The sequence below is a fragment of the Schistocerca cancellata genome, chromosome 1, assembly GCF_023864275.1.
Source record: "Schistocerca cancellata isolate TAMUIC-IGC-003103 chromosome 1, iqSchCanc2.1, whole genome shotgun sequence".
Taxonomy (NCBI): Eukaryota; Metazoa; Arthropoda; class Insecta; order Orthoptera; family Acrididae; genus Schistocerca; species Schistocerca cancellata.
Window position 1 is genome coordinate 516,688,937 of NC_064626.1, and position 24,180 is coordinate 516,713,116.

General features: G+C 38.8%; 1 protein-coding gene across 1 annotated transcript in view; it reads left to right on the forward strand.

Annotated features, from left to right (window-relative positions):
* LOC126178550 (structural maintenance of chromosomes protein 3) overlaps positions 1-24,180 on the forward strand; it is a 190,674-nt gene that overhangs the window by 156,974 nt on the left and 9,520 nt on the right. Inside the window, exon 24 of the mRNA XM_049924540.1 lies at positions 22,214-22,396. Within this exon, the coding sequence (XP_049780497.1) occupies positions 22,214-22,396 (183 nt within the window). The remainder of the gene's footprint in view (positions 1-22,213; positions 22,397-24,180) is intronic.

Here is a 24,180-nt window from a genome sequence, read left to right on the forward strand (position 1 = left end):
TTATTCGTAAAGCCTTTTCAAAGCAGATTTAAAATTATAAGTAGAAAAGCACACTCGAAATATCAAGTCACAATTTAACAAATGTGAATTTTATTCCTAAAAGCCTTTTTAAAACATTTAAATTATAAGCAAAAAACACACTCGAAATATCAAGCTACAGTTTTATTTAGAGGCAAGAACAATATTAACAATAGGAGCCTTCGGGCTGAGAAGCTTGCCTGCTCCCCTTCAACATGGCTGTAGTCATGACCGCTCACAACCACCTCTGAAAGAGTATACTGATGCAAATCTGCAACACACCAGATTACTTTAAACAAAAATTTTTACAACTCATACAAACATGTAAACTACGCACCCCGTAAGAGGAATGGAAATGGTACAACCCTCAAATTATTTGCCACTGAAAGTGAAATTTTTTTAAAAAAGGCCTCTTACGGTGGAAAGGTGGCAAGCTTATAACCTAAAATGACTATCCATAAAATGTAGACTTACATAAAATGTACAACATGCTCCCACCCCCCAAGATGATAAGCAAAGTAGAAACATATTTCAAGAATTCGGCCTTTAAGCAATAAATTTGTTAACACCGAATCCGACAAACATGACAGAGGCAGCTATTAACGTATGGCAGACTGACATACAGACCGACAGACGCTAACTGCCTAACAAATGGGGATGAGAGACTGACCAAGAAAACAAGTAGAATTTAACAAGTAAATGAAACAACATATCACAAATCACTTAACTTCTAAAACTGCGATGTCTGGCGAAGACGTGGCGCAGGACCCCCAAAACGCTCTCCCGAACCGTCTGCTGCCAGCCGCTTCAACGTATGCAGGAAAGCACGCCGATCTCCCGTCTCACAGCGTTGCAGCTCGCACCTGGCAGACTGATGTCATAGGTTGACTCCTCCTGCTCTCATGTCGGCCACAAAGCCACTACCCCTCGCTATACAGCGCTGCCCACTGGACTGCCATGGTGACCTCACATGTGCCGACACTCAAGACAGACAAGTCATCTTGTGTCCTAGTGTGTGACCGATCAACCGATCGATCCAACCGCCAATGCCCATTGCCTAAACAAATTTGAGCAGGCTGGCGGCCTAACACATACTAGCACTCCAGATGACAGACAGACACTGACTGCCACACAAATGGGAACGAGAGACAGACCAGCAACCGGTGCCGAGTAACTGATCCAGACTCACTCCGCCTGACCAACTGACTAGACTCACTGAGACCGACAGACTGCCCCCCCCCCCCCACCTCCCAGACTCACTGCCTCAGACTGACAGACTGACCCACACTGACTGACCCAGACTAACTTGGCTGATCAACTGACCAGGCTCACCCAGGCTGACAGACTGCCCAGGCTTACCTACTGCCTCCGACTTACTTCCCCTAGCGAGCTTATCATGCCTCTTAAATGCACGTGAAAAGGCAACCTTTCCCCTTTTCCACCAGAGGGAGACACCAAAGCTGCGATTGCTACAGCGGCGCCACCACCAGAAACGGAAGGCGACTGCTTTACACTACGCGCTGCGGCACGCTCTCTGAAACAGCAAATTTTACTACGGCTCAGTTGTAGAAGGGCAGATACATGTGGCTGCTGTCATCCTACTGCCTCATTGCAGTATATGAGCTTCTCTGTGCCCAGCAGTGGCTTGTGACATAAGTGCAGGGCAGTCTTGCCCTTAGCAGGTCCTTCAATTCCTTGTCATCATGTTGCGTTGCTACCATCTCAGTGAGATTCACAAGTGAAGAAATGCTTTTCACTCTAGGCAGGACATCAGCGGTGACAGTTTTCGAACCTCTTACATGCCGAATGTCTGTTGTAAGTTGCTAAATAAAATTTAGGTGGTTGATTTGTGTGGTGGGGGATAGTTACTTTGTGGCTGTGTAAACGCAGAAGTCAGTGGCTGATGTATATACATAATCATAATAGCATCAAACTGCTTCATAAGCTGCTAACAGCTCTGTGCAAAATGGTGGCCAAGAGTGCTGGTTCTCTGTGATCTTGGAGGAGAAACCCAAAGGCTGCCAGTACCTATTTCTGATCTGTTGTAGCACAGCAGCAACAGAGTGGGATGAGATATCTCAGAAAATTGCGAGCGGAGCATCAGGGATTAGATGCACAAGGAGGGTAACTTGCTTGAGGCTTGTCTGACAGGCTTCAAATGCTGCCTGCAGATCATCAATCCAAGTGACAGTTTTGGTGCAATGTAATTTGGGGCAAGTGAGGAACAGCATGGAGTAGCACCTGGCCTGCATCAGCTCAGGGTAAAAAACGATGGTAAAAGTTTTATGAGGCCCAGGTAGCAAAGCACTTCACACAATGTTTTTGGAGCCGCATAAGCTATAAGTGTGGTGATGTGCTCAGCTGTTAGATAAGTATTGGTAGCATAAACCCAAAGTCCAAGGAATGTCACTTTATTAACACCAATAGTACAGTTCGCTGGATTGATGAGTAGTCATCAAACCTTTGGAAAACTATGCATAGGTGTCTTTCATGTTCTGCTGAGGATGATGGTATGACCACCACATTATCAATGTATACAAAGCAGGAGTCCAGTTCCCACAAAACTTTATTGACAGAGTGCTGAAAAGTCTGTGGTGCATTCCACAAGCCATACAACATGTATGAGAATTCAAACACTCCAAAGGACGTAGTTATTGCAGTTTTATGGATGTCATCTGCTGCAACTGGTGTTTGGTTGTAGCTTTCATTTTGTCCAGCTTCGAGAAAATTATGTGCCCCACCAGTTGGCAAACAAAATCTCCAAGCACAGGGATGGCAGTTATCACTGCTTAGCGATGGCAGTTATCACTGAAACAACTGATTTTCAGTTAATTGGTTTTTTTCGTAGCCCGTCCACCATTCGCTGCTTTCTTGATAAATTTTAAATGGTTAAATACTACAAAAAAATCACCAGTATTCACCTACTGATTTTAATTTTTTGGAACTCTGCCCAAAAATCATTTTGTAATCAGGGATAGTAGCTCTACTTGGACATTATGAGTTGTCAATGCTGAAGGTTGAAAACTGAGGTTGAAGAACATTGTTTTTCATGTGGATTTGTCCATTTTCAAGTAGACCAAGGTGTATTATGTACACACAGGCAGCAGATCAGCTACTTTATATTTGTATTGCATACTATGTATGAATAGTTGTTAAGTTGTTAATTTATTACCGTTACCATAATTACCTTCCTCTTTTATTATTTCATAGAAATCGCAGACAAATCTGTAATCTTTTATAGTACACCAAGTATTATACTTCATTACTACATCACTTCGTAAATATTCCCAGACTGGGGTGATGCCACTCTGATATACAAATTACGTCCAGTGACAACATTGAGATATTATCATACAGACAAGAAGGGGCAAGTTTTGCACACTGCCTGTACTCTTGTACCATCTAATAGGCCACACCACATGGGAACATATAAATGGTTTGTTTTATACCAGGTGTAGGGAAGAGGCCCAATTGCTTTTTGATGACAGTGCTGAGCCTGCTTGGATTATTTCTTTCATGATGCGTAGTTTATGGGGAGGGCCAGCCATCTGGGCTTGAGAAAGCAGGAGAACTGGACATGGTCCTGATGTGATTCTCTGTTGAGTGGTGAGGCAATGACGGCACTCCAGCAGGTCACATGACTGAGGGGAACTCATTTAGCAAGCACGCCTGTGGCAGTGGCATGTCAAATAAGTGTACTGACAGGTAGCTGCACTGTGTGGGTGGCAAACACATGACCCTATCTGGAATGGAAGCATTCCTTACATCCAGGATGAGGTCATAGAAGGACTGGAAATCCAGCCCAATTATAGCGCAGGTCAGATCTCTGACTGTAAAACACCACTTGAATGTCCTTCGTAAACCAATGGTCAACTTTAAAGTAACAAATTCATATGTAGCTGTGAGTGAACCATTTGCAGCTGATAAGTCATAATTTGCCCACGGTCACAGTTGCCTTATCAGGTGCTTTGGAGCTACACATTTGTCCAAGCCAGGATTCCCAAGAAGTTGCACCGTAGTGGTCCTGTCTGTTACCCGCAACCGTAGCAATAGTTGCCCGTGCGCCAGTCGTGGCAGACTTGCCCACTGGACATGGGAAGCTGCTGTTCACATTTCCCACCCAAGAACATGGCGATCTGCATCTACTTGCCCTGTTGCTGAAACAATGGTGGTAAAAACACTAGTTCTGGTCCAGCGAAGGCTACATTGTCTGTGTGAGGGCATGCGTTTCATTGTTTGTAAACATTAAGGGATACGACCCACCATGTCAACTCGTCAAGAAACCAGGTGATGTCGTCAAGTCTGTCTGTGGCAGGTATTGTAGTAAACACTTGCAGAGCTGCAGCCTCAGTTAGTGTGTCCATGATCTCAACCACCTAGCTCAAGTTCATTTTTTGTTAGCGAGAGCAGGGTGCAATGCACCTCTGGCAAGAGAGACACCCATGTGGATTGTAGGAATGGGTCTGGGGTGTCTGGTCCGGCCAAGGTGTGGAGGTGTCGTAGGAGCTGTGACAGCTTCCTATTGCCAATTTACTTCCTGTGTAACAATTGTCTTAAGCATTAAGTGTTGGAGAGGAAAAGATGCCGAATGAGCTTGCCATTTAATAACTTGTACTTGCATTAGGCAGGTGGGTTTGCGATTACATGGCTAACCTGGTTGGCAGAGCAACTGTCAAATAGAGCAGCTACATGTGCATATTTTGTGGAGTCTTGTGTCGACCAGATGGTGACTAAATGGCTTCTGATATATGTGAACTAAAATGATGATCAATCCATCCAGAGGGCTGGCACTTTGAATGCCACGTGGTTCACTTGCACTGCTGGAAACACTCCCTGGGGGTGGCAGCAGGCTTGTGGCAGCAGGCTTGTGGCTGGAGGCAGGTACAAGCTTGTCTGCACTCAGGGTGCAGGTAGAACAGGTACTGGCCACAGGCAGTGTCCCGGGGGGGGGGGTCATGGTGCCTGGACATAGTTTCCTAGCTACGCAACTGTTGTCATAGCACGGTAGGTGGTCCCTCTGCTTCCACCCATGTTCGTAGCTGCTTCTCATGTCATTGTTGGCAACATAACCATCTCTTCCATGTGCTTTTGCTGCTGATTGCACAGTAGCTGCTGTTGGTGTTGTATCTATTATTGCTGGTGCTGTAACGGTTCCATGATACATCGACGTCACCATTTTGTGGGTACTTAATATATGGTACACTTCACTTCAAGACAATGACATTTTAGTTCTCAGCTCAACAACAGGAACCACAACTGATGTTACTAGTGTAGTCGCGCTTTTTATTGTTATGTAACATGAGTCCGGGAACCGCACACACACACACTAATGTTTTGCACTGTGGCAGATGGAGGTGTACCGACTGCTGGAGAGCACAGTCTTCCCAACGTTGGTTGTTCACAACCTTGCCATTGGGTAGGTGTGGAGTGACCAGCGAGTTGAGGTCACTTGAAACTTAATCAAGAACTCCGACTCAGTATGTTTTGCCCTTAGAAGTACCTCTTACTGTGCTGACCAAAAGATAAAAAAGATAAAAAGAGATGACCAGGGTGTTGGCTTATTTTGCTTATTTACAGTTCACGTTAATGGAATTATTTTCTATTTTGCATATTTCTGCTCCATGTTGTCTTATGGAATTATTTTCTGGGGTAATACACTTAAAAGTGAAGAAAGCATTTATTCAGTAGAAGCAAGCTCTAAGCATATTGTGTAAAGTCCCTTTAAGCATCTGAAAAGCCTTACACTCGCTTCCCAATACATATACCTTTTAATGACTTTTGCTTTTCATAGTAAAAATCAATTTCAACTGAATAGTGATTTGCATAATCACAGTACAAGACAAAAATTATTTTTGTCGAGGGTTACAGTGGAATTGTGTTTTGGTGCAAAGGTATTCAGTACGCCCACACCTAAAGTGAGAAATTGAGATTACTTACCAGTTGAAAACAAGATTAAAAATGTACCTTACTAACCACTCATTCTACAAATTATGTGAATATTTAGAGTCAGTGATTTCTGTTGGCTACATTGAAAGTTTATATTATAATATAAAAACAATAATAGTTTATATAGGGAAATAATGACATTAATTTTTTGGCGTGTCTTACAAGCTCAATAAGCTGACCGATGCCTTTAAACGGGTAAAGAATCTTTTCATATTAATTCCACATAAACGAAATAGTCTTTCTCTTGTTGTAGAGTTATGCTTACCAATTAATAATACTATGTCCAATTGCCATATACTCCCACAAAATCTTGACCGTGTTTGTCGTTACTTTTGTAATCGGATCTTCGTAATAACTCCGAAGTATGCAGGTGAGCTTCTTGGGTTTTTATATATTGGGATGATGATTCAAACAATTTTTCACTGGTGAAATAGTACTATATTCTTCCTTCTACTTGCATAAAAACTACAGACTTTTTACTTATTCTCATAACCAAACTAGCTACCGCCATTTATGCTGTAAAATAATGTGTGTCTACCTTTGTTCATTAACACAGAGCAAGTCCTTCCTCTTAATGAGTAACAGGAAAAACATTTATGTTTTCTAACATTTGAAAATCAGAAATACATTATGGTAGGCACAGGCTCTATGCTGGGCTACCGCTTCACATTTTCTCTGTTCCTTTGAAGAAAACAAAAACTTAAAAGCAAGAAATACTAAAAGTACATCATAAGTTGGAATGTTCAGTGCGGAGCTGCATGACAAGTAGTAGGGTACTGTAAACAAGCCTCTTTGTTTACAGATGTTGTAAACTATTTTCTGGTTTGCCAGTCTGATCAAGTAAATTGCAAGATTAGATTAGATTAGATTCTGTTTTCGTTCCATAGATTGAAAGAATGAGAAGATTCTCGTGGACGTGGAACATGTCAGAAAGTATAACATAAAACATTTGAATACCCAGATCATTTGTCAAGAGATTGTCAAAATAGGTGAATACAATGTGGTAAACTGGAACAGCTGATATTTGCAGAATTAACAAGTTGTCAGAATGAAACACATATGCACTATAAATAAATTTATCATACACAACATACCTAATCTTGACTGTTGTGACCAAGTGCTGTCAAAACTGAAATCTAACAGATATTTTTACTGAAGCTGGCTTAACACTCTCTGTTAAGATATTCATCTATAAAGTAGAAGGAGTTGCCTATCAAAAAGTCTTTCAAACTCTGTTTAAACTGTGCTTTATCTGGAACCAAGTTTTTAATGATTGCTGACAATTTATTGAAAATGTGTGTTCCTGAATATTGGACCCCTTTTTCGATCAAGGTAAGTGATTTTATGTCTTTATGTAGATTGTTCTTATTCCTAATATTGATACTATGTATTGAGCTATTGGTTGGAAATACAGATGTATTACTTGCAACAAATTTCATTAAGGAAGCAGTAGTTAGAATACAAAGTTCCTTGAACAGGTTTCTACTTGAGATGGGCAAAACTGTTCTTTTCAGAGATTGGATCAGAACTGTTCACTCCCTGAAATGAATTAGCTCTTTTTCATGACTCACCACTCATTTACAATAGAAAATAAATGGAAGGCACATTGCCCTTTAAACTTGGTTTATTCCAGTACTATACCTGTATTTTGATCTTATTTGATCCTATTTTGAAGTAACACAGATAATGAGTAAGAATTTTGTATTGTTTATTGAAATTTCCACGATATGACAAAGTTTTTGATTATTGATTTATTTTGCACTATCGTGGTTTTTTGGGTGATCGGAAAATGTTGTAACTTGAGATTTACATTAACAATATATTTAGCTATAATGTATTAAAATTTCATTAACCTCATACAAATACATCGCAAGCCATATATTTTTAAAGTGAACGTTTTCTTCCGAAGACGCCTAAAATCGCAAAATCAGTACCAGAATAAGAAAAAAAATATAAATTTGACTGTAAAACGAAAGTACTGCATATAGCCTTACGCAGAAAAAAACAAGGAAAATATTGGTGTATCACATTTTGTGATACGTTTATCGGTTCGCTCGTAATTAAAGCGGAAATTCGAGTGTCCATAATAAAAATCCTATAGTAAGAGGAGTCATCAGGAACCTAATCTGATCAGTTTAAACAAATAAAAATAAAATAAAAACAATTGATGTATACATAACATAATAATGTAATATGTTGTTGTTGTGGTCTTCAGTCCTGAGACTGGTTTGATGCAGCTCTCCATGCTACTCTATCCTGTGCAAGCTTCTTCATCTCCCAGTACCTACTGCAACCTACATCCTTCTGAATCTGCTTAGTGTATTCATCTCTTGGTCTCCCCCTACGATTTTTACCCTCCACGCTGCCCTCCAATATTAACTTGGTGATCCCTTGATGCCTCAGAACATGTCCTACCAACCGATCCCTTCTTCTGGTCAAGTTGTGCCACAAACTTCTCTTCTCCCCAATCCTATTCAATACTTCCTCATTAGTTATGTGATCTACCCATCTAATCTTAAGCATTCTTCTGTAGCACCACATTTCGAAAGCTTCTATTCTCTTCTTGTCCAAACTATTTACCGTCCATGTTTCACTTCCATACATGGCTACACTCCATACAAATACTTTCGGAAATGACTTCCTGACACTTAAATCTATACTCTATGTTAACAAATTTCTCTTCTTCAGAAACGCTTTCCTTGCCATTGCCAGTCTACATTTTATATCCTCTCTACTTCGACCATCATCAGTTATTTTGCTCCCCAAATAGCAAAACTCCTTTACTACTTTAAGTGTCTCATTTCCTAATCTTATTCCCTCAGCATCACCCGACTTAATTCGACTACATTCCATTATCCTCGTTTTGCTTTTGTTGATGTTCATCTTATATCCTCCTTTCAAGACACTGTCCATTCCGTTCAACTGCTCTTCCAGGTCCTTTGCTGTCTCTGACAGAATTACAATGTCATCGGCAAACCTCAAGGTTTTTATTTCTTCTCCATGGATTTTAATACCTACTCCGAATTTTTCTTTTGTTTCCTTTACTGCTTGCTCAATATACAGATTGAATAACATCAGGGAGAGGCTACAACCCTGTCTCACTCCCTTCCCAACCACTGCTTCCCTTTCATGTCCCTCGACTCTTATAACTGCCATCTGGTTTCTGTACAAATTGTAAATAGCCTTTCGCTCCCTGTATTTTACCCCTGCCACCTTTAGAATTTGAAAGAGAGTATTCCAGTCAACATTGCCAAAAGCTTTCTCTAAGTCTACAAATGCTAGAAACGTAGGTTTGCCTTTCCTTAATCTTTGTTCTAAGATAAGTCGTAAGGTCAGTATTGCCTCACGTGTTCCAGTATTTCTACGGAATCCAAACTTATCTTCCCCGAGGTCGGCTCCTACTAGTTTTTCCATTCGTCTGTAAAGAATTCGTGTTAGTATTTTGCAGCTGTGGCTTATTAAACTGATTGTTCGGTAATTTTCACATCTGTCAGCACCTGCTTTCTTTGGGATTGGAATTATTATATTCTTCTTGAAGTCTGAGGGTATTTCGCCTGTTTCATACATCTTGCTCACCAGATGGTAGAGTTTTGTCAGGACTGGCTCTCCCAAGGCCGTCAGTAGTTCCAATGGAATGTTGTCTACTCCGGGGGCCTTGTTTCGGCTCAGGTCTTTCAGTGCTCTGTCAAACTCTTCACGCAGTATCGTATCTCCCATTTCATCTTCATCTACATCCTCTTCCATTTCCATAATATTGTCCTCCAGTACATCGCCCTTGTATAGACCCTCTATATACTCCTTCCACCTTTCTGCTTTCCCTTCTTTGCTTAGAACTGGGTTTCCATCTGAGCTCTTGATGTTCATACAAGTGGTTCTCTTATCTCCAAAGGTCTCTTTAATTTTCCTGTAGGCAGTATCTATCTTACCCCTAGTGAGATAAGCCTCTACATCCTTACGTTTGTCCTCTAGCCATCCCTGCTTAGCCATTTTGCACTTCCTGTCGATCTCATTTTTGAGACGTTTGTATTCCTTTTTGCCTGCTTCATTCACTGCATTTTTATATTTTCTCCTTTCATCAATTAAATTCAATATTTCTTCTGTTACCCAAGGATTTCTAAGAGCCCTGGTCTTTTTACCTACTTGATCCTCTGCTGCCTTCACTACTTCATCCCTAAAAGCTACCCATTCTTCTTCTACTGTATTTCTTTCCCCCATTCCTGTCAATTGTTCCCTTATGCTCTCCCTAAAACTCTGTACAACCTCTGGTTCTTTCAGTTTATCCAGGTCCCATCTCCTTAAATTCCCACCTTTTTGCAGTTTCTTCAGTTTTAATCTACAGGTCATAACCAATAGATTGTGGTCAGAGTCCACATCTGCCCCTGGAAATGTCTTACAATTTAAAACCTGGTTCCTAAATCTCTGTCTTACCATTATATAATCTATCTGAAACCTTTTAGTATCTCCAGGGTTCTTCCATGTATACAACCTTCTATCATGATTCTTAAACCAAGTGTTAGCTATAATTAAGTTGTGCTCTGTGCAAAATTCTACCAGGCGGCTTCCTCTTTCATTTCTTAGCCCCAATCCATATTCACCTACTACATTTCCTTCTCTCCCTTTTCCTACACTCGAATTCCAGTCACCCATGACTATTAAATTTTCATCTCCCTTCATTATCTGAATAATTTCTTTTATATCATCATACATTTCTTCAATTTCTTCGTCATCTGCAGAGCTAGTTGGCATATAAACTTGTACTACTGTAGTAGGCGTGGGCTTCGTGTCTATCTTGGCCATAATAATGTGTTCACTATGCTGTTTGTAGTAGCTTACCAGCATTCCTATGTAATATACATAGCGGTATTACTACAAAGAACAATATCCAGTAGGGACGAACTCCGATGCAGAGGCGCTGAGTCGAGCAGGTCGAGCCGCGAGCTGTATTACTGCGTGAGCTGAGACCGCAGAGACCAGAGTGACACCTGAGTCGCTTTGCTCAACGCTCTGGCTAGAGTCGAGACGGTGGGGTGAGCGTTGAGCGGGCGAGTTCCGAGGGTGGGGGGAGCGGTGAACTCACCCGCTCCGAGACAAATCGTCCGTTCCCTTGCGAGCAGGTTGTTGCAAGTAGTTCCTATGTTATCCGCTAGGTGGCTCTCTGTCCTGTTGCTTGCATCAACTGCCCAGAGGGCAGGACGTGCGACTGAAACGATCGCCGACAGAGTGCGATGCGAAGTTAAGCTGCGCCAGACACTCACTGCACGCGGCAGAGGACGCACAGAGACGGCACGGCATATGTGAAACACAAAATCCAATGGGGCACTGCGCAATGCAGGCAGCCAAGGTAGAAGCAGGGCAGAGGCCGGCGCTGGCTGTGTTGTGTGGCGTGCACTGTGCTCTGACCAGCAGAGGCGCTGCTGATATGCTCCGTCTCTCTCTCTCTCTCTCTCTCTCTCTCTGCCGTGGGAAACGTTTGGAGCTACCGTTCTTTTTTTCTGAATCACTGATTGTTCACTCCTTTGAAAGATTCAAATCTATGAATTAGTTCAAGAGCGGATCCCCCATCTCTAGTTTCTACATGATGTTCTTGAATTTACACTGCAAATGATTCTTACCACACACTTCTGCACTCTAGGAACTTTTGCCCAGTTTGATGAGTTGCCCCAGAATATGATCCCATATGCCATAATAGAATGAAAGTAAGCAAAGTATGCAAGTTTTTTAATATTTATATCTGCTAAGTCTGACATCATTCTCACTGCAAATACAGACTTGTTTAGGCACTTAAGCTGTTCTGTGGTATGCCCTTCCCAACTAAATTTATTACCGAGTTGTAATCCCAGAAATTTAACACTGTCAACCTCTTCGATCTGCACGTCTTCATATGTTACACTCTTGCTGGAAGGAAATCTCTTACAGGTTCTGAACTGCATATAGTGTGTCTTCTCAAAGTTTAATGACAGTGAATTAGCTTTAAACCTTTTACTAATGTCAGTGAAAATTTGATTAGCAGCTATTTCTAAATCTGTACTTGACTTGCTACTTATTGCAATGTTTGTATAATCTGTAAACAAAACAAACTTAGCATCTGGCAATGTAACAGATGAGAGGTCATTAATGTACACAAGAAAAAACAATGGACACAAGATGGAACCTTGAGGAAAACCACGTGTAATTAATTCCCAGTCAGATGAAGACTGACTGCTTACTGCACAGGTATTTCACAACGACACTCTTTGTTTCCTGTTAGATGGATAAGACTTAAACCATTTCGTAGCATTGCTGGTGACACCATAATATTCTAATTTACTTAAGAGAATGCTGTGGTTCACATAGTCAAAGGCTTTTGACAGGTCACAGAAAATGACAGTAGCCTTTAATGTATTATCTAATGAATTACGGTAGGCACATTCTCACTGTAAGTGTAAATAGCTTTCTCTGTATCAGAACCCTTAAGAAATCCAAACTGTGACTTGGACAATATATTATTTGCAGTCAGATGCTTAAGGAGATGCTTGAACACAATCTTTTCAAATATTTTTGGGAAAGCCGGCAAAAGTGAAATTGGTTGATAGTGTGGTGGTATCTCTTTATCCCCCTTCTTGTAAAGAGGCTTAACTTCAGCTTATTTTAGCCATTCTGGAAATGTTCTGCTGATAAGAGATTGATTACACAAAGTTCTTAAGATACAACTCAACTTGCATGGGCACTCTTTGATTAACTTCATTGATATGTTATCATACCCTCTGGAATACTTAGATTTTAAGGATTTTATGATGGATGCTTCTTCTGTGGGAGACGTGAGTGTCATTTCCATTTTACTGAAGTTATTTTGATAGACTGGCCTGATACTTGAACTGATATCTCATGATAACGAAAACAGACCTGTTATTGCAATGGAAGCTCCTTCACAGAGAAACTAATACGGCGGACCAATTCCTATGGAATTAGGTCCGAAAGAACTAACAAAGCGAGGACCGTAAATTTGCAGTAAAAACTCACATCGGTGTAAACCTTGCCGACAGTTTAATAGATACTGTAAATTCTTCAGTCAGTAAAAATAGCTTCATAATGCACTTAAACATAGGTGGTGTGTCGGGAGAAATGATGAACAAACTATATGACTTAGAAATACTCTTAGGGCAAATTAACTCTGTAAAAGTCATATGTTTGAATGAACATTGGCTTAAATGGGACAATGTCAAGCTACTAAATTCACTCTCAGGATACAAGTTAGCATCGAGTTTTTGCAGAAAAAAGGGGTATGGGGGATCATGTATATTAGTTGAACAGACACACAACTTCGAAGCCAAAACGACATTCGATTGTTTAAATGAGGAACAGGTATTCGAAAGCTGTTGCATTGAGCTGTCTGAATACGGTTTACTAATCATAAGCATATATCATGTCCCAGAATATAGGGCTACTAGGGCATTTCTAGAGAAATTTGAAACTTTACTAAGTAGATTGCCGGTAGGGAAACCATATAAAAAGATTGTAATTTGTTCTGATTTTAATATAGATATAAGAGACGAAAACAGATTTGTTACCACCCTGAAGGATTTGTTGGCTACAAGCGGCTTAACACTAAATTTTACTGAGTACACCAGGGTAACAGCCACTTCTGCCACAAGCATTGATAATATAGTGAGCAGCAAAAATTATGGGAATACACAAAAACATGTATTTGACTTAGGAATATCTGATCACTCAGCACTTTTTATGTCATTGCCATACATAGACAAAACATATAGGCCCACAGTGAAATTGGTCAGAAATTTCAGCCAGCCAAATATAAACACATTTATCTTGAAATTAAAGGAAACCCAGTGGACCTTCGGCAACCATTGTTCAGTAAACAATAATTACAACACTTTCATATCTGAATTCAAGAACATTTTCAATGAATGCTTTCCCCTCATATCAACAAATGATAAATACAATAAAAGTAAGACATGGATTACGGAAGGTATCAGGATCTCTAGCATTAGGAAGAGGGAAATGCATAAGGAAGCGAAAACCAACCGTGATGCTGAATTTATTAGGTACAAAATCAAATACAAAAAAATATTTGATCGGGTAGTTAAACAAGCAAAACAATTGGCAAACAGTGAATATATAGCTAATGCCTCAAATAAATCAAAAGCAGTATGGCAGGTTGTCAAGAAAGAAACAGGTACTAAAGAAACAAAACATTTTAATTACAAACTAGAAATTGGTGGGAATACTGTTCCTAACACTCGGCACATCTGTGAAGAATTTAATAAATACATCATAACCACAAACAAAATTCATAACCTCTTACTTCCACAAATGAGACCTGATGCAGTACTGCAGGAATCAAGAGAGTTTAAACTTACTGCAGTAACATGTCATGAAGTAGCTAACATCATACAATCCCTAAAAAATCTTAAATCTGTGTGCTGGGATGAAATTCCAACAAATATCATAAAGGCAGGAAGTGACAGCATTGCACCTCAACTCTGTAAAATAATAAACCAATCATTTGATGAGGGCTGCTTTCCAGACAGACTGAAATATGCTGAAGTCTGTCCAGTCTACAAAAAGGGAAAACAAGATGATTTAATAAATTTACGCATAGTGTCTATACTCCCAGTTTTCTCTAAAATAGTTGAATGAATAGTATGTAATCAATTAGAAAAGTAATATTATTCTCAATAACCAATATGGGTTTAAGAAGGGACGAAACACTTTACAAGCTGTAAATGAACTAATCTCCAAAGTAACTAAATGCCTTGACAACAAACAAAGTGTATCTGGTATTTTTTGTGACCTCTCAAAGGCGTTTGACACAGTAAACCATAAGCTACTGCTCCAAAAATTGGGTACCTATGGCTTCCATGGAAAATCTATAAGATAGTTTTCATCTTATCTCAAAAACAGATACCAAAGGGTGGTGATACATCAAAAGGGAGAGAAAACTTGCTCTAGCTGGAAAGAAATTCAAGCAGGCGTGCCTCAGGGCTCGATATTAGGACCACTTCTGTTCTTATATTACATGACATGCCTAGCAAAGTAAATACAGATACAATACTTTACGCAGATGACTCAACTGCTGTAGTTTGCTGCAAAAACACCAACGAATTAGTAAGGACCACGAAACAAACTCTAGAAGAACTTGAACAATGGATAAAAGATAATGCTATGAAATTAAATCTTGAAAAAACCCAAATCATACACTTCAGGACCAAACAAACTACTGAATGTATATCACAAATAGAATATTCAGATAAAGAACTGACCACAGTTGATTCTGTAAAATTTCTTGGGATAACTTTAAATAAAAACTTGCAATGGACCAACCATGTGGACAGTTTACTGAAGAGATTAAATAGTTTAGTTTATACAGTGAGGGTACTACACAAAGTAACGGATTTAACAGTGAAGAAAACTGTATACCACGCATATTTCATAACACTTATAAGATATGGAATAATATTTTGGGGTGCTGAAAAGACAAACCTCCTTCGAATCTTCAAACTAAAAAAAAAAAAAAAAAGATAATCAGAGCAATGACAGGAACCAATAGTAGACATTCATGCAAACCACTATTCAAAAGCCTGGACTTCATGACAATCCCTTCCATCTTCATATATGAAATACTTCTCTTTGAACAGAAAAACTCACATCTGTTTGAAGGAAATTCATTCACACATGCCTATGAAACTAGACATAAATTGAAATACGTGCTACCTTGTCACCGACTCACAGTATATGAAAATACACCATATTACATGGCTCTGAAGATCAGAAATAAGATAAGGTCAATATTTGGTGAATCCACATTGGAGACCATTGGCACATACCTAAAAATCAAATGTTATTATAGTCTAGAAGAATTTCTAAATGAATAAAAAGCATGTTATAGTTTAGAATAATTTATAAATAGGAATAGGGAGTAAAGGTGCAAGTACAAATGGTATTCTTTCGAAGCCATATAGACACAAAGTATACACATTCACTTTATATTCATGTTTATATATAGAACTATATGGCGGTTTGTATCCCGTTCAGTACACCCATACTTCATATAGGTGTGTGAAGGCTATAGTAATGATTCGATGAGTTACGAAAAGATTTAAAATATAATGTCGTATTTTTATTATAATAAGCAATGTATGTATGACGTATTTCCTGTAGTATATAAAATACTGTAACAACTTAGGTTAAAGACTGACGAGTCACCAATGTTCTCAATCGAATGATTGTATAAAAACATGTTATGTGACAATAAAGTATCTTATCTTATCTTTTCTTATCTTATCAGATACTCCATTGCACTGTTCACCGAACCTGATAACCCTAAGCTGACAGTAACAGAAATGAAGTACTTGTTTAAGAGGTTTGCAACACTGCATGCACTTGTTACCAAAGTCTCATTAATTTTTATAGCCATCTGTTCCTCTTCCTTTTTGGCCCCAGCTGTCTTTATCTTCACTATATCCCATACAGTTTTTACTTTGTTGTCTGATGTAATTATCTTTTTCTTATAATAAAGCTACTTCGATTTCTGGATTACTTGCTTCAATATGTTGCTGTATTCTTTGTAATGCATTACAATTCCAACATCAGAGCTGTTCCTAGATAGTAAATACAGTCTCCTTTTTGTCCCACATGATGTCTTTATTCCATGTGTAATCCACAGTTCATTTTTTGACTTCTGTGTGATTTGAGTCACCCTTAGGGGAAAACAATGTTGAAACATGGAGGTAACTTTATTAATGAATGCTTTGTATTTTCCATTTGAGTCAGAAGTGTTATAAACATCTATCGAGTTCTGTCTGTGAGCAATTTCCTGAATTTCTCAATTTTTTGATTTTTTCAATTTTTTACTTACTTATTACCCTCCTGTACTCATATTTAATAGATTTTTTTATCCTGACAAGTTTCAACATTTAACACAAAATGCTGGCTGTCATGATCAGATAGCCCATTTACTATTGGTTTTGTGATATGACTTCTTCCCATAGATTTGTCTACAAAGATATTATCAATAGCAGTCTCAGAGCATTTACGTATCCTAGTAGCAACGTTCACAGTAGGAACTAAATTGAATTACTGACTGCAATAACTGTTCACTGACAGAGCTTTTCAATAAATCCACATTAAAATCACCAGCAACCAATATTTCCTTGTTCTTCACCATGTGAAGTGATACCAGAGCTTCCACATTTTTTATGAAGAGATTAAAATTTCCTGAAGGTGATCTGTATATACCTACTATTTATAACTATTTATTTATAACTACTTCTACTACAGCTTCTGAATGCTGCTCTGAGCAAAATTTATTAATATCAATATTCTTGAAATCAGAACAGTTTCTGACAAATATGGCAACTCCTCCATTCTCCATATTTTCTCTACAGAAGTAAGAAGCTGACTTGTATCCTGTAACACTTAACATAGCTATACCAGTGGTCACATGATGTTCAGAGAGGCAGATTATATCAACTGGTTTGCTCAACTCTAATTCTTCAGCAGAAATGAGCAACTCATTAAGTTTACCCCTTAGTCCTGGGATATTCTGATGCAATAATGATAACTGATTTTGTCCACTGGCTGATTTACAACTGGATGAACCTAATTTTTGAGTATCTCTAGTTTCAATCAGAGGCTGCCTGCATGAATTGTGTACATTAAAATGTGCTTTCTGTCTACCTGTCTTATCAGTGTGAAGGTCATTTTCAGCATGCCTCTGAACATCTTTTGTTTCTGCCCTCCCTACCCTAAAAAAAGTGCTGATCTGTCACATGTGACCCCTGGTACTTTACCACTTGTGACAGTGTCCCCCATAAGTTATTTGCTATTTCCCAGACTGTTTTCCCTTCCCTTTTCTGTTGAGGTGAAGGCCATGCCTAGTATAGTCCCCCATGCTGCTAGAGTCAACAGGAACCACACTGATATGAGACCCCATATCTGACCCAAGCAACATTTCCACCTCTAAATTTACTCTCCTAACAGAAGAGTTTAATTGAGGCCGGTCATGGCACCTCAGAACAGACGCAAGCCCAACACTAGTATGTCTCGTTGCTGAAGTTATCTTTACCACGACTCTCTCAATTGAATAATTAGGGTTCCTATCTATGCTGTTGCCCACCCCATCCACTATTACCACGGTGTCTTCCTTTGTGAAGTCTTTGCAAGAGTGAACCTACATCCTCTATCACCTGACCCAGACTTGCACTAGATTTAAAAAAACTTGTGACCTGGTAACCTGACCCTAGTGTGTCCTGCAACAGTTGGCCAACACCTCTACCATGTGAACTACCTAACAACAAAACTTTCTTCTCCTTCAAAAATTTTTCTAGCTTCTTACTTTTGAAACACTTTTTGAAAGTTTGTTGTGCCCTGTCTACTCCTACAACTATTTGTGGCTCATCAGTTTCCAACTGTGAAAACAGATCAAACCTGTTTTCGACATTAAAAACCACACTGTCTGAGAACATCGTACTTCTATTTCTTCTATAACCTGTTGTCACTTCCCACCTCTGTTTTCTCTTCTCCCCCCTTAACCTTTCCAGATCTTGTTTCGCTTTATCTAGTTCTGCCTGAAGGGCAGCAATCTTCTCCTCCTGTCCCACTATCTTCCTATCTCTACAGCAAATCCTACACAACCAATGAGCCTTGTTTATTTCCCCAATTCCCACACCTCTACAGTCACCCAAATGGAAGGAACTGCAACAACCCTCACACCACACCCTGAAACTAACAATCTTATGGCAAGTCATACACTTGTCACTCATGGCAAACAAATTTTAACTTTAGTCTAATTTAAAACAAGAATAACTTCATAGACTACTCAGTTAATATATTACATTTCTTAGAATGTTTAGGCCTAACGTTTGGGTACTAATTCAAAACTTCCGGAGATACAAAGACTATATAACCTGTATTGTTTATGTAACATAACAAAAAGTACACAGTATAAAATTTTCATTTATTTTGGAACTTTTCGCTTTGGCTACTTACTAGAGAATCAAATGGGTAGCATAGTGTATAACAACGTATACTTCACTTAATTTAAATAATTACGTAACTTACAGTACATCACAACGTAAACAAATCCTAGTCCAAAATTTGTGCCTATGAAATGTTTTCCTTTTACAGAAAATATGCAAAACAATTTTAAACCTCTAATTGATAGCTTACAGTAGGTATTAATTTACTTAATTATGATGCAATATTGCCTTAATTAATTGTTATTACTCAATTAGACACTTACCTTTGCAAGAGCTGCAAAGGTGCTCAACTCGTCAACCAAAGATGCTACAAAGAAGTAACCAATCTGATATGAAAAGCACCTATTCAATATAACTTAAGAAGGAACAGCTTTGGTTCTAATCTACAAAGTTCATTTGAGCTGACTTACACACAAATTGTAGTAAGCAGCATAGTGATTTATATAGTGAATAGATATTGTTAGTATAATGTATATATTTAAGTTTCAATGATTTACTTCTGTTTTATTAAAGCATGCCTTGACTTGTAAAAAGATCTGATGATTCTCCTTTTCAGTTGGCTGTATGGAACATGATGACTGAATGCATGAATGTATGTTTTGTTTGCATAAAAAAAAAAAATTTCTGTTTAATCTTTAAGTACTCACTCCAAATGCCACAGTTGTATAACTTCGAACCTCTCACCCCACATACTGCAAGTGTGTATTCTCAATATTGTTCTTATGGTGTTAATTCTAGGAAAAAAGACACAACCTTTATCTCGTTGGAGTTCATAGTCTGCTAAGATCCCTCCAGTGTGACAATCTATCGTGATCTTGGGAGCAAGATTTGATAATAGGATAGTTGCAGTCTTGTTTGTTTTGTAATATTTATTGACTTGCTGTGCACTTCATTGTGTCCTATCTGTATCATAATTAAAGCTCGTGGGTAGAAAGCAAAAAGTAATTTAACAGTAAGTGTCAATAAATGGAAACATTTGAGCTACAAGAACAACATGCTGGCATTTGTGCTGGTGTGTTGGAGTACCTTTCCGCTAGTTATTCTTGATTGCTTGGTTCGTTGTAAATAAGGTACAAAAATGATAGTAATGTGGGCTGGTGACTGTTTAAACCTTTTTGAAATAGTTTGATGACTGAGAGAGATGGTAGAATGGCTGAGACACTGGATTAGTATTCAGAAGAACTGGGATTCATATGCCAGTGCACCCGTTCTGGTTTAGATTTTCTCTGCTTCCTTTAAACTGTTGAAAGTGTGTACTGAGATTGCCTTTGAAGAAGGACACTGTCTATTTCCTTTCCCACTTTTCCTCTTCTGAGCTTGTAGCCCCTCTCTAATGATATTATTGTCAGTAGTGCATAAAACTCTAATTCTCCTTCCTTTTTGATCATACCCAGTTAGTCCAAAGAAAGAGTTGCCATTGCCCTTTCAAGTGACAAAACTGTTATCACTTCATTCATTGTATTTTCACTTTGTGAAATCACTATGAGTTTTGTCTGTGGGATGTATGTGTGGAAATAGGTTCCATCTGCAGTCACATAATGATCGCAAATGTCCTTCAGTTCAAAGTGCAAATTTAGTAAATAAGATATAGAACATTCTTCTTGTAGCACGTTTTCTCTGCGGTCAATAAACTCAGTAATTATTGTGTACTCAGCTTCTTCATCATAGTATCGTATACCTGTCATCTCAACAGCCTTATGACTGCTAATGTAATTGGTCTCTTTGTAAATACCATTTTTTTACTTAATAAATTATTCAGAACAAATCTTAATTAGGCATCCAAATTATGCCCAATTTTAAGTGCTTATACATCACCTTGTATTTTAAAAAGTAAAAGTACTTCATCACTGCATGATATCTGTCTTAATTCATTTCTGCAAAATGTGTGGCACTGCTCAGTTTGGGTAATTGCTAATAAACAGCTTGAAAGTTTAAATGTCAGTAAAAATCAAACAATGGAAACTCTGGATGGAATGTAATAACATTATGGAAAGGAAAGTTGCTACTCACCGTATAGCGGAGTTGCTGAATTGCGTATAGGCACAACAAAAAGACTGTCACAAATAAGCTGTAGGCAAATGAGGCTTTTCTCAAAAATAGATGAGATACGCACATGCAAACACAAGTGTGTGTGAGTTGCGTTTGTGTGTGTGATGCACGCACGCGCGTGTTGCATGGGGGTGGGGGGTCGTGCGGGCAAGCATGTGTGCGTGTGTCATCTATTTTCGGTGGCCCAAAGCTTATTTGTGACAGTCTTTTTGTTGTGCCTATCTGCGGGTCAGCATCTCCGCTATATGGTGAGTAGCAACTTTCCTTTTTGTAATATTGTAAGTGTCAGTAAAACTTGTTAATAGCTATCCATTTAAAAAAATTAACCATTTCATAGAAATGTAGTAAATTTATCAGTCTATCCTCATAAAAGATAAGTAAGTAGAGAACGGGGGAAGGTTATGTGGATTAATTATTGACTTAAGCATTAGGACACATGCACACACTAAAGATTACCTTTCAAGGTGAGATTCCATTTTAATAGAACTGAAATTGTTGGCTCTAGTTGTTTAATATGATTCTAAATTGAAGCTTTAAATTAATATTAACGGTGTCATGAGAAAGCAAAGGAAGGTTTACTTACCAACTGCCATGTAGAAATACATGGATAGAGCTGACTAAACCAAAAAGGTGTGTGTGGAGGGAACGAGATATATTGTTTCACTTAGAGATGGCTTGACAAGCTCCTGAGAACACTAATTAAAATCAGTAGGTTTTCAGAGGGTTAGGTAGACATAATAATATTCATATGAATGTGTGATGTGTCATTGTTGTATACTTACAGGATGACTATAAAAATACTACCTGAACACTTTCTGTAACTGTTGCCCAGAAATAAAGTATATTTTAGCTCAATCTTCCTTTCCTGTTCTTCTCATTTTCTTAATCTGTTTTATCTACTGAGCTTATCTTTTGCCTGGACATATCTTTATCTTTACCTCCTCATTTGCAGGTTACAGTGTTTCTTAATTTTGGTCTCAACTATGTATTGTCCTCATAACTCCTAACGGACAGCTTTCTGTCAGTTCCATATTTACCAGACCTAAATTTTTATGTTTTACTTTACTTACAGTTTCTTTGAACCCACGTGATTAATTTCATTTGTTGATAGGCAAAACGTTTTCAAATCAGTTTAATTATTCATTCTATTTATATAACTTATTGTCTCTAAGTCCGTTCATAGCTTTCTCATTTTGTTATTTTTTTTTTTTTCATGTTTTTAGGAAGGGGAATCAGACAAGTTTACTGGAGTGGGCATCAGAGTGTCCTTCACAGGTCGTCATGCTGAAATGCGTGAAATGAATCAACTCTCCGGTGGACAGAAGTCACTAGTTGCTCTTGGCCTTATCTTTGCAATTCAGAAATGTGACCCTGCACCATTCTACTTGTTTGATGAAATTGATCAGGTGAGTCATAACAGTACTTGAAAATACTATTCCTTTGTTAGAGGGCTCAAATACTTAAATGCAGATGGCAGCTCTAAGTAGACACATATGTAAGACCTTCAGTTGTTATTGGCACTTCATCTGCGAAACCCACTTTCAGTTTCAGAAACAGCTGAACTGCCAAAATGATCTGGTATAAAAGAGTACTGTAATATGAGGGCTATCTTGAAAGTAACAGATATTTTGAAATAAAAAAAATTAACAATATGTGGAAAAAATCCAGTTTCATTATATACAGAGATGTTCTTAAGCTATTTCTCTACGTAATCACTATTCAAATTGAGGCACTTATCACACAATGGCACAAGTTTTTCAATACTGTCTCTGTAGAAACCTGCCACCTGCAATTGTGACTGTTGGTTTATGCCAGCATGCAGTTTGGTATCAGTATCAAAGCATAGGGTAGTGAACCATGTCTCCATTACTGTGAAAAGTTGGTAGTCGCTCGGCGCCAAATCTGGGCTACATGGTGAATGATCAAACACCTCCCATCCAAAACCCCTTTAGGGTCTCTTGGGTACGATTGGCCATTAGTGAATGTGCGTTGTTGCGAAAAAATAAAACTTTTGCAATAAGTTTCCCCAACACTTGTTTAGTATTGAGTGCCTTAATTTCGACAGTGTTTGACAATACCTCTCTGTGTTAACTGTCATGCCACATTTAAGGAAATCAACAAGACTCACTCCCTTAGAGACATCACCAGTTCGTCAGTCACAAGGCTATGCCTACCACTGCAGTCATCACCGCGAACATTGGTATGGCCATTTTTAAAATCAATGCACCTTTATGTCACGCGCTTTCAATCATTATTCCTTTTCATGCACATCAAAAAGGTTGCGATAAATTTCAATTGGTTTGCAGGTTTTTGTCAGCAAAAACCTAATTGCAGAACACACCTCACAGTTGACGGAATTTTCTATCGCAGGACACAGTTTAACACGTAATAGAAAGCAAAGTAACAGAGACACAGACCACGTGCTACCACCACTGGTTGTGTACTGAGTGAGAACTAGCAAAGGGAGTGTTCAAAACAAGATCAAATATGCTTTTTCACTGGGTGCCATTGGCCACATTCGGCTTCATATGTTATTACTCAAATGACAGCCTCTGAACTGAGCAGGTGCAAACTGCTCATCAGCTCTGACAAACTGCTTTGAGAACTATGCAATAGTAAAAACTTTTTGTGGGCTTTGGAGAAAGTCTGCAGAAACATAGCTCCTTGAGCAAACATGTATAGGACACTGCATGTGTCTTTATAGAAGATGAAAGGTCCGCATAATATTTAATATCAACAGTCATGTTCACTTTGTTTGGTGATTAATGAAACTAATATTCTGGCATTGCGGCTTCACTGCATGCAATAGCAGCATCTGCGAACAGTTATCCATTAGGTCATTATTACATATTGTAAACGATACTGGTGCAATAACACTCCCTAGAGGTATGCTCGAATCTACTTTTGCATCTAAGGATTTCTGTCCTTTAAGAATGACTTGCTATGATCTACAACTCTGACAAGTCGATCTGGCAACACTGAAAACTCACAGCACTGCACCTGCGGCTGGTGTTGACAACCTGCCCCCAACATAGTTCAGTTGGGTGTCGTGTGTGCCCCATGTTAGACCTTTTGGACAAAGTGCATGTTTAGTGCATTGTTACTAAACTGAGAACAGGACAATGAACGAGCAAAGGATCAATTTAAAGTTTTGTTTTAAGCTTGACAAGACACCGAAAGAAACACATGC